The sequence below is a fragment of the Copadichromis virginalis genome, linkage group LG20 (assembly GCF_057382275.1).
Source record: "Copadichromis virginalis isolate Kocher_CV1m ecotype Utaka linkage group LG20, C_Virginalis_male_GT1.1, whole genome shotgun sequence".
NCBI classification, from domain to species: Eukaryota; Metazoa; Chordata; class Actinopteri; order Cichliformes; family Cichlidae; genus Copadichromis; species Copadichromis virginalis.
In genome coordinates, this window is record NC_140637.1 from 26191088 (window position 1) to 26203232 (window position 12145).

At 42.4% G+C, this 12145-nt stretch overlaps 1 protein-coding gene across 1 annotated transcript; it reads left to right on the forward strand.

The window, feature by feature from the left end:
* Positions 1-3613: 3613 nt before the first annotated feature.
* LOC146684935 (atrial natriuretic peptide receptor 1) lies at positions 3614-10569 on the forward strand. The gene is made up of 5 exons (XM_085444347.1): positions 3614-3784; positions 6559-6657; positions 6872-6963; positions 7279-7419; positions 10306-10569. The coding sequence occupies exons 1-5, from the start codon at positions 3634-3636 to the stop codon at positions 10561-10563; spliced, it is 741 nt and encodes a 246-aa protein (XP_085300473.1). The 5' UTR covers positions 3614-3633; the 3' UTR covers positions 10564-10569.
* The last annotated feature ends 1576 nt before the right edge of the window (positions 10570-12145 follow it).

Consider the following 12145-nt stretch of genomic DNA (forward strand, 5'->3'; position numbering starts at 1 on the left):
GGATGAGGAAACGGCTGAAGTGACCCCTTGGGACCTCAGCAGGAACAGAAGACGGCTGAAGCGGTTCATCTGACCCTCCAGCGAAGACAGACAGACAGCTGAAGCAGTTCCTCGGACCCCCCCGCAGGAACAGACGGCTGACGCGGTTCTCCAGAACCCCCAGCAGAAACAGAAGATGGCTGGAGCTACCCCCCGGGACCTTCAGCAGGAACAGAAGACGGCTGAAGCGGTTCCTCTGACCCTCCAGTGAAGACAGATGACTGAAGCGGTTCCTTGGACTCCCCAGCAGGAACAGAAGAGGGCTGGAGCAACCCCCGGACCGTCCAGCAGGAACAGAATACGGCTTGAGCGACCCCCCGGCCCCTCCAGCAGGAACAGAAGATGGCTGAAGCGGTTCCCCTGACCCTCCAGCGAAGACAGATGGCTGAAGCAGTTCCTCAGACCCCCCTGCAGGAACAGACGGCTGGAGCGACCCCCTGGACCCTCCAGCAGGAACAGAAGACGGCTGGAGCGACCCCTCGGGACTTTCAGCAGGAACAGAAATGGTTCCTCTGACTCTCCAGACAGACGGCTGGAGCGGTTCCTCGGACCCTCGAGTAGGAACAGAAGATGAATGAAGAGGTTCCTCGGACCCTTCAGCAGGAACAGACAGGATTAACAGGTACGGAGCCACAAATCCTCCAGCCTTTCAGTCTGTGGCACTAAGGCTGTGGAACAGTCGACCACCACAACTACTTTTGGTTAACTCTGTGGATTCTTTAAAAAGCAGTTTAAAACTTTTGTTTAAACAGAAGTTCTGTTGATCAACGCCTTTTTCAATTTTACATTTTTATTTATATGCAACCTTTTGTATTGACTGTATTGTTGATTTTGTTACCAAACGTTCTGTTTATTTTAACCTTTGTGTACAGCGCTTTGTGACTGCTTGTCTATGAAAAGTGCTTAATAAATAAACTTTACTTTTATTTTATTTCTCCTATTACCTGTGTGTGCTGCTCGGCTTGGGCCTGCAGCGTCTCCAGTTACTGCTGTGGTGCTGTCTCTTGCTGTTGGTGCATGTTGGCCGGCTCCCTTGCATCTTGTGTGATAGGCACAGTTGGGTGCCAATGTAACACCACGGTCATGGGAAACCCACCATCCAGCTTCAGACTCTCAGTTTCAACTGAACAGGTCGTGTTTATTCTCACAATTACTGTTTTACACGTGTGCTTCACTTGCAGCTTTTCCTCCAGCGTTCTTCCACTGCTGCTGTCCTTACTCTCTGAACATGACCGGTCTCAGCATTTTACTGAGTTAAAATAGTGGCTGGCACACTGTGGCTGTGCACCTAGAACTGCTGCTGAACCCTCTGCTGTACCCCTTCCCTGCAGCTGCACTACACCAAGATACATGAAACTTCTGACATTTTTAAACTTTTTTTCTCCAAGAGTTACAAGACTGTCACATAGAATCAGTTCTTCATCTGCGTTAAATGCTATTGTCTTGCTCTTATCATAGACTGGCTACATACCAGATGATGTGAAAGTGTCGCCATACAACAGGAGAATGCTATAAAGTTCCTCTGCTAAGTTCGCAAATATGGACGGGTCATAGCTCAGTGATTTGATTCTGACCTGATGTTGGTACTTTGTCACATAGTTGTCATTGTGATACTTCACTTGGAATGCAGTACTCCAGTGTGAAGCTAGTCTCAAAGAATATTTTCAGTATTTCACTGTTGGCTACTCTCACCACAAACTTGGACTTTAGGGTACCTTGTTTATATCCTACTAAAGTTTCAAATAAGCTAAATTCAAAGATTGAAATGCAAACGGACGCGTGCTGCAGCACTTTTCTTTTTGTGTTTTTTATGCTTTTTCATTGCTAGTTCCTGCAATGCACTGATCACTTTCAGTAGTCAGGAACTGATAGACACTGACCTCAGCCTGAAGCTAGACTTTATTTGGATTGGACCCACAGTATCCATCAGGATTGCAAGACCACCAGGAGCTCCATCGGTTATTGTCAGGAACAGCAAGAGATGGCAGGAGAGGAATAAAAAGCTGGGATGCAGAGCTGGCTATCGTGTCCAACTGCAAAAGCAGCAACACAAACCCCTGCTTCCATTCATCTTCCTAACTAACGACAGATCCCACACAAACAAAATGGAAGAGCTACAATCAAAGATTTACTACAACCATTTTGTCCGGGCGTGTTATCTACTGATTATAACTGAATCTTGGCTCCATCTACAAATATCTGATGTTTCACCGCCAGGACTGCAACAAAGACTCTGGTAAGGGATCACCTAAAACTTATCATTAGTAAACAGCAGAGAGACCAGCTTGAGGGCATCCCTATCGTTGCTGGGGATTTTAATAAGCCATGTTTGAAATCAGTAAACTCGAAATTCCACCATCATGTTAAGCGTCCTACCAGGGGCACAGGATACTGGAGCGTGTGTACAGTAACATCAAGTAAACCTGCAAAGCGACACCCCTACCCCACCTGGGACAATCTGACCACCTCTCTCTCCACCGGATTATAAGGCACATTAAACGAAACAAAACAGTCAGATTAGTCAAACTTTACTCAGCTCATTCTTCTTGCTTCCTCCACTTCCATACCATCGATTCCTAATGTCGTTGCAGTATATTAATGACTAACCTCGTATTGTGGATGGATTTTCTCAGTTGTTCTCCTGACTGAAGTTTGGTCCGTTTACAGCATCCTGCCATGCGATTGCATTTGTCTCTAACCATCGGGAACCCTCACGTTAACTTTTATCGAGTGGAAAAAAGTTAGCGTTCATCCTCCAGCTTCACTGTGTATATGCTATGCTAACATAGCTGTGTATATCATTATATACCAGCTAGCCCAACTTCATTAACCCTACAAACATCACTGCTGTTTAGTTTTCTGTCTTCATTTATGTAGTTTTCTGTCTTCATTTCTTCTTCATCTTCTGTTCCTGCTGGAGGGTCCTTCATTTAAGTGATAGCAGAAATTTTCAGAAATCTCTCAGTCAGAACATGGTATATCATGTTTAGGTGGAAACTAGCGAGCTAACTTCCTGCTAACTCTGTTAAGTATAATAAATTCTGTTTTCATGGATGCCTGGATGTTAAACTTAATTGTTACACCTGGTAAAGCAGCATAGCTGATCATTTTGTTAAAGATGAAAGAATTTAGACAGTTTTTTAACTCTCAGTGATGCTGCAGTGTTTGTTTGACTTTGGGACCTGAAGCAGAGTTTGGACCCAGATTACTCTGCAAGGCTCCTGACTACGGTAGCCGTAATGCTGCGACAATCCATCAAGCGGTGCGGCTTCGTAGCTTACCAAAGTCGTACTAAAACATTTTTGCCAGATTTTTGAGCGCCGTGTACCTCATAAAATCAGTTCGAGGTCAGTAAGCACAACCAGAATTCATACATAAGGCGCACTGGATTATAAGGCGCATTGTTGATTTTTGAGAAAATTAAAGGATTTTAAGTGCGCCTTATAGTGCAGAAAATATGGTATTGCAAAATATATAAATCAGACGAGTCGATCCCACACCGATCCCGGCATTTTCCTAGACATGAGTAGGTTGTATATTTTATGTAGTTCTAAAAATCTGTTAATCCAGGTGGAGACTATAGGAGATGCATACATGGTGGTGAGCGGCCTACCTGAAAGGAACGGAGACAGACATGTGGATGAAATTGCCAAGATGGCTCTGGATCTGGTAGCAGCCGTCAGACAGGTCTCCATTCCTCACATGCCCAATGAGAGGCTTCAGCTCAGAGCTGGCATCCACACAGGTCAGAGGAATTTATTAAGATACAGCAGATGTTTTCTGTGTTATAGAAAATTTGAATCTGCGTGGGGATTGATAAAAATGTGAATCACTACAGTGACCTTGGTCAGGTGCTTTGTGGTAAGTACCATCTAGTAAAGGAACCATATCAGATTACGATTCCTGGATATTCAAGGTCAAGGTCAAGTTTATATATATATATATAGCACATTTCAAACAGCCGATGCTGCACAAAGTGCTTAACAATATAAAAATGGCATTAAAAAGCAACAATCCTCAACAATTCACAATCCTCAGAGGACGATTCTGTTGAAAATCTTAAACATAGAAATGTTGGCATCCTCACGGAGCTTTAACTGTGTACCATCAGAACAAAGCCACAAAATTTATTGGAGATGATAGACATCAGGTAAACTCAATAACACTTAGTAGCTCTTAGATGCAAAGCCTATATCCAGGTGTTTGAGTGCTTTTTAGTTTGCATACAGTATACACTTACTCTTCAAACAATTTCAAGTTGTCCACATTGTTTGTGGATTTACACAGTCTTTATAGCTCCTTAAGCATTATTCAGCATTAATTCAATCTTGTACTTTCCACATATGTGAGTATATAAAAGTCTGAGGAACATCTGATTTACATTTGCCAAATCTCCTCTTGAAGGTTGTCTCCTTGTGCAGTACTTACTCAAAAGTACTTTCTCCTTATGCACCACAGCTGCATGTTCTCCTTTGGACATGTTAGCAGATTCTCATGTTCTTGCAACTTGTGACAATGGATGAGTGTGCTGCATCTGTGCTGCCAAGATTTTTGCAAGGCAGTCACTCACAGCGTAAACCAACAGGGTTTCAATTCTTCAGTTGAAGAAACAGTTTGCTATTGGTTCTGTTTTGACACAGAAACTGATCTTTGGGCTCTGTTTAAGTTTGTTGTTCATGTATACATTCTTGAACAGGACTTATAAGGAGCCTATATGGAGTGCTGGGAGCAGTCCAGGTGTGCACAAAGAGACAACCATGAAGGGAAGATTGTAAAAATTTGAAAAAGGTACTTTTTTTTAACTTCCATGGATAAAGCAACAGATGATTTTGACTAGAATTTGTATTTCAGTTTCTTTGCAACACAAGAGGCTACTGACAAACCCAAAACACCAAGTCTAACATGGAGTATGGCAGTTCAGACAGTCTTCACTGCTTGGCACACACACAGCTGTGTGAGCCGCAGCTCTCGTGCTTGCTTTCAGCCACTTGAATGTTGCTCTGACCGCTTCTTCAAATTCAAATTCAAATTTTATTTGTCACACACACACAACCATACACAGTATGACATGGGGGTGAAATGCTTGTAGCTGTACAATGCCCGACCATTAAATGACAGAAGAAAAGTTTTACAATATTTACAATTTACAGTTTACTACAAAAATTTACAAATTAACTTAGGAATTTACAGTAAAGAATGTGCAAATAGCAGAAGAGATTATAAAGATAAGGATTATAAATTATAGGAATTATAGGATTATAGGAAATGTGTGGTGGTGCGTGTGGTGACGTGTGTGAGAGTCCAGTCTTATAGTGACGTGTTTGGGAGAGTCCAGTCCTACACCTGGTTCAGGCCCCGAATAGCCTGGGGGAAGAAGCTCCTCCTCATTCTCTCTGTTTTGGCCTTAAGGGAGCGGAAGCTCCCTTCTTGTGCATGGCCCTTGGTTCCAGCGTCCTACTGTGTAAAATAGGGAAGGCACAATTAGGTGATGGCTGGCAGCTATGAACCTAACATGCACCTAGCCTATATACACATAAAAACCTGCGTCATGGGATAAGCAATGACACCTCATTCACTTTGTTTTAGTCTGCGCACGAGCATATAGAGCCGTCTTTGTGCAGCTCTCTTATTACACTCATCTCCAGCATTACAGCCAGTTCCTTCTGAACTACTTGTCTTTTATGTACAGATAATCTGTAGGACCATGAACACAGTGTTATACCTGGGTGAGTTTCAAAGTGGTGAGTGTGGTGTGAATGGGCAAGTGAGAGAATGCATCTGGAAAACGCTGTTGTCTGAACCAGCGTGAGATGGTTATCACAACGGTCTTTCACCAGGTTCCCCAGAGATACAGTTTCTGTCTCTCTCCATGCTTTAAGGGGGTGGGGGTGCTATATGTGTTTTGCTCCACCCCTGTCCGAATGCACCACTTTATAGTCAACATCCCTCACTCACTGCATGACCACAAAAGGTCCCTGCCACTTGGCAAATAACTTTCATTTGGATAAGGAGAGTAATACAAGTACTTTATCATCCAGTGTAAATTCTCAGATTTTAGCCCATCCACAGAACACACACCATCCGCCTAGAAGATCCACCCGGCAGAAGTGTCGTGGCGTTTGCATGAGTTCCCGTGAGTTGGGCAATGCACGTAGCCATAGGTTGGTTAGTGTGCGCCGTCGCTCAGGCATATCTCTCATGCTTTCTTTTAGCCACTTTAATGTCACTCTGACTGCTGCTTGCAGCTTTTCTCCTGTCTCCACACGCCCCTCACTCCCAGTGTCCTATTGTGTAAAATAGGAAAGGCACAATTAGGTGATGGCTGGCACCCTGGCACCACCCCTCCCAGCTTAGCCACAAACCACACCCCACCACCACACATTTTACAAAAATTACAGTTGATATGTCGTTGCTTTTTTCCCCAATCTTCTTCCATTGATGAATATTCTGAATGTTTAGTGCTAAAGGTTTTTTTTTAGAAGATTGTAAAGTGTTGCTTCTTTTTCTCCTGCGATGCAGGTCCATGTGTGGCAGGAATAGTGGGCTACAAGATGCCAAGATACTGTCTATTTGGAGATACCGTCAACACAGCCTCTAGAATGGAATCAACCAGCCTGCGTATGTGCAGCTAGTCCCAGTATACACTAGCACACACAATATAGCACAATATAGTGGACATGAAATGAAACTAAATAGACTGTATGTGTTGTATTGGAATTTGGTACCAAAAACAGCTTTCTTGGATCTTTCTTGCACAAATATACAAATACAAATCTAGAAAAGCTTAAATCTTTACATGATGTCTGTTGATTTTAATTTTTCTTTATGCCAGCTCAGAAAATCCACATCAGTTCAGAAGCATACCTGGCTCTGATCAAAGACAATGCTTATGAGCTGCAGCTTCGTGGAGAGATTGAGATTAAGGTAAAATAATTTCCAGCTATGCCATAATATGTTATCATTAATATTATTTTATTTATTTTAAGAACGTTCCCAAATTTAAATTAAAAGACAAAAAAGTGAAATTTGGTGGAAATTTTATGTTTGTTAAAGAGTCTTTAGTCCAAGTTTTTATAAAACATTTTCTTACTTCATGTTCAACACAAGTCTACTTTAAGAGATTTCTTAAAATTTCCACATATACACAAACAATATGCAGTGCTTAGTTTTCATTTTGGTTTTTTTGGTGAACAGTACCTTGTCATTGCTCCTTTTTCACGCGTGGTCTTCTCCTGCCAGGGTAAGGGCAAAATGTATACATACTGGCTGATTGGCCACAAGAACTACAGCGTGCAGAATGACAGTCTGGTTTGCCACTGGAATCCCAACATGGCCAGAAAGAAGAAAATGTTAGCAGGGAGCCAGGTATCTGTGAGCAATGTGAGTTAAAGTGCTTTAATATTCTGAATATGTTCCATTAGAGAAGCATCCGTGCATGTCCTCCAGCTTTTGTCCTACATAGTTTAACACTGAGCCTTAAATGTTTGTTCTGCTGTGAATAGCACTGTAGTCATTCATTTGTTGTATAAAAACAGGTTCATACTAATATTTCCCCATTATTTCTGTATTACATCTTCCCTGACCAACTGTAGGTGTCTATAAATTTACATTTTCATCAATGTATTACAATTTTGTTTTGATATTTTTATGTTTGTGTTCTGTATGTATATGTTTTACTGCAATTGTGTCACGTGGGTATTACACCAATTAACCCACAGTGTAACCACCAAGCTAATGAAAACTGGTTCTCAAAAGCATGTTACAATCTCGTTCCAGATGTTAGCATTATTTTCTCATTGACTTATGCTAAATATACCATTAATATACAGTGCTTTTCTACTCTGAGCACTCAACGTGCTTTACACAACTTGCCTCATTCACCCATTCACACCCATTTGCTTAAGCACTTTTTCTAAGCTCTTTCCTATTCCAATGCAACACATCTTCCAGTGTGTGTCAGTGTTCTCCATCCATCCAACCATCCATCTTCTTCTTATCCAATTCAGGTTCACAGTTAGGCTGGAGCCTATCCCAGCTATTATAGATCAAGAAGAGGGGTACACCCACCTCTGATGAAGTTTCACAAGTGTCAGCTTTGCTTTTATACATAGATATAAAAATATGGATATGTACTCATAAAAAATCATAATTATAATATTTCTGAGTAAAAAACTGAATTGAATCAAATCAAATCAGAGTCGCATCAGCAGAAGAAGGGGGTGGAAACAGAAGGGGATGCGGATCCGGTTCAGCAGCTGCAGTAACTATAGCCAAGCTTGAGACATGCTCCGGAACCTCCTCTTCGGGGCTGAAATTGCCCGGCTCCCAACCTCCAGCTGCAGGAGCTCCCTTAGAGACCCTGGCCGTGCTGCTAGGTGATCGTTGGCCAGGGTCACCGCCAGATCCAAGGGCTGGTGGCAGCAGACCCACTCTGCCATTCCCGCTGGGAGCCCCTCCATGAATTGTTCCAGGACCACCATATTCACTAACTGGGCCTCCTCTTTTGTGGGAGGTACCTTTGTCTGGCTCTCGGACTGGTTCTACGTGTTTTTTATGGGTGGCCACTGGCTGCTCCCAGTGCATAATCGCAAGCTCCACCACCATTTGTGCTAGTGCCTCCACCAGTTGTGCAGGTCACATATCCGTCATCACGCAGATTCGCTTTGGGCACAACTGGAGCACTAAGGACCTCACACACAGCCAGAGGGTCACGGTGAAGTACGGTTTCTTTTATTACTGTTTTGCACACAAACACTTTGGCACATGCAGGCCGGCAGCTCCCAACTCATCTCTGGTGCTACTTCCTGCTCACTGCTTACCTCCTCTCTTCAGGTCCTGACACCTGCTGAAATAGGAGAGGTAGATCATGGCTCAAGAGTTGGGAGTTCGCCTTGTAATTGGAAGGTTGCCGGTTCGAGCCCCGGCTTGGACAGTCTCAGTCGTTGTGTCCTTGGGCAAGACGCTTCACCTGTTGCCTACTGGTGGTGGTCAGTGTTCGGCAGCCTCGCCTCTGTCAGTGTGCCCCAGGGCGGCTGTGGCTACAATGTAGCTTGCCATCACCAGTGTGTGGATGACTGGATGTATAAAGTGCTTTGGGGTCCTTAGGGACTAGTAAAGCGCTATACAAATACAGGCCATTTACACAATTACTGCCCGGTGTGATGACGGCCTTCCCTGGGCCTGCCTCTTTAGCCCATGTTTAACATCAGAATAGAATCTTAATCTAAAGAACTCATACTGTTGCATCACACCAATAGAACAGAACCCTTTCTACTTTTCAGATTAGGCTTCAGACTTTCCTTGTTGATATAGCCAGGGCTGAATCCTCTCTTAGCTCAATACACTGACTGTTTCTTTTTTGCTCACCCTTTTTCACTCATTGTGCCCCACTCTTCATCTCCCCCATTCTTAATTGTTATTCATCTCTGGCTCTCCATATTAACCAACTCGGCTCCCTCCCCTCACACTCTGAGCCTGGTTCTGCTGGACGTTGCTTCCTGTTAAAAGGGAGTTTTTCCTTCCCACTGTCACCAAAGCGCTTGCTCATAGGGGATCATATGATTCTTGGCATTTTCTCTGTTTTCTCTGTGTTATTGTAGAGTCTTGACCTTATAATATGAAGCGCCTTGAGGCAACTGTTGTTGTAATTTGGCACTGCATCAATACATTTTAATTGAATTGTATTGAATAGCTAAAAAGCTTCAAAAAACGCATTGAACTGAATACATTTATGAGAGCAAAAACATTTAACATAATTTTATTTACTGACACTTATATAACACAGATAGTGTAGCTCTATCATCTAATAGCAAGTACATGATTCACCTCATAGTCAGTATTGCTGCCAGTAGCAGTCTGGTGCAATGAATTAATATATCCCCACAGCACCATAATCACAAACATACTTTTAATGTTATTTTTTGTGGTCTACATTGCATTTTGTACGCATTATAAATTGATCAGAAAATTTCCCAACCTTGTTATTCACAATTCGTTGGTTTTAATGTGGAAAAAGAGTGTTACAGGCAGATTACAGAAAACAGTGCTAATGTTTAGTATATACTGGGACTAATGGGAACATAAAATATGAGAGTGGGACAGTTATATGATTGGTCATATGGTATTCTTGTAACCCTCTTCCGGTGTTATGTTAATAAAAACAACTAAACTAAAACCGACTATGATGAATAACAATCATATGGAATTGTGTAAAAAGCTATGTATCTTTTCTAATATGAATGTACCTTCCATGTGTACTTATGCCAGTCATCAGTGACAGTGCAGAGTCTGACCGAGAAGGCTACCACTCCAGTGTCTCTTCTCATGAACCAAACTTCGCCACAGCCACCGAAAGACAAACCTGGCAAGAGAATGGCAGCTCAGATGGAGACCTACAGCAGCAGCTGCAGTACCCTTGGCTCCATGATTGGAGGACTGCAGGGAGGAGATAAGAGTCCTCAACCCAGCCAGCATAGCAGTGGACTCAAACCTGATCTGGTTCCTGTCTCCAACCAGCATGTGTAGCCAATAACTGCCAGCAACCAGCATGTGTAGCCAATAACTGCCAGCATAAATTAACCTAAGAGAATCTGAGAAATTAGTTTGTTGCAGGTAGCGCTTTAACAGCTGAAAGACATAGTTAGTTGTCACCTGACATAAAAAAAATTTCAACTCATACTAATTTCCTCCCTGAACTTTTGAGTTGGAAAGTCTCACTCATACCAAGTATTACAAAGAAAGTTCGACATTCTGTCATCAGACACACGCCAACAGTGTCAATCAGGCCAAGCAGACACACAAAGGTGGTTATCTATGGAGAGAATTTTGGCTCAAAAGGGTTATAAATGCATACATTATCATCCACAGCATCAGCTTATTTAAACTATATATATCAACCTTCACAGGGTACTGTGTAGTGTCTGTAATTGGTAAATCTATGTTTTCCAGTAGAGTTCTGTTTAGAAGAAGGCCAGATGACAGCAAGATCTTGAACGCAGCTTACATTTGTGAGTCTATGTGAAGCTGGCAGCATGAAATTCGTCCCCACGTGGGCATGTGACCTGTGCAATTTGTGCACTCGTATTTAAGGTTGTAAGTGAGAAGGATGTTACATGTAGTTTAGACATCTAGATGCACGGAAAGCTTTTTGAAAGTGAAAATCATGTGAAGTTGAACTTCATAAATTATGTGTAAATGATCCGTAGTTATTCATGTTTAGGTGCATGCATTTGCAAAATAGTTTACATGTGGTTAAATTGCTTTGTATTTGTGTGTGGATTGAACATTTTTGTAAATCTTTATTAACATACCATACACACATTTTTAATCCTTTTGAGTCCAATTTCTTTCCAAAGTTATTGGCTCAGAGTATTTAGGCTTGATATTGAAAATGGCCCCAGAACCAGGCTCCTGGCAAGGGACTGGACTCAGTCTCAAGTGTCCCTTAGAGGCAGTGGGCAAGAGTGGGTATTCTTGCTTTCTCCGAGTAGACAAAAGGTTTGTTTTCTTGTGCTGAATAATAGTTCAGAGTACTCAACTTTCTTGGAGTTGCTGGGTGGGGTTCTGGATGATGCCACACTTCGTATCGACAGACTTCAATGACAATGACAGCTAGATCTGGAGGGGCGTGATCAGGTGGAACAGCCAGCCTGATCTGGACAAGAGAAATGTCCTGCCATTGGACTTTTGTTGGGTGGTGGGAGTTAAAGAGTAGGCGCTTGTCTTGTGTGTGGGTTTCTGGTAAACTTCAATGTTGAGGCTTTCATCCTCTTCAATGAGCACAACACTGTCCAGGAATGGTAACCCATTATCCTTGGTATCCTCCTCCCTAAACTTTGTTTTTAACCACTGAGTTGATGTGATCCGTGAAGGTTTCTACTTCTTAGGTTTTGATTTTGACTTAATATGAAGAAGAACTTGTGTTCTTTGTGTTGTGTTGTGTGGGCCTCTGTGTTTGTAGGTTTATGTCCTTGTGTTCTGTGAACAACTTTGTCTAATACATTCCAGACCATTATTGTTTGTACAGCTTATTAAAAACAATGGATGTTTCATTAATGTGGTAGGTCTTAGATAGAATTAATGTCATTTTACAGTGCTGTACAAAGGT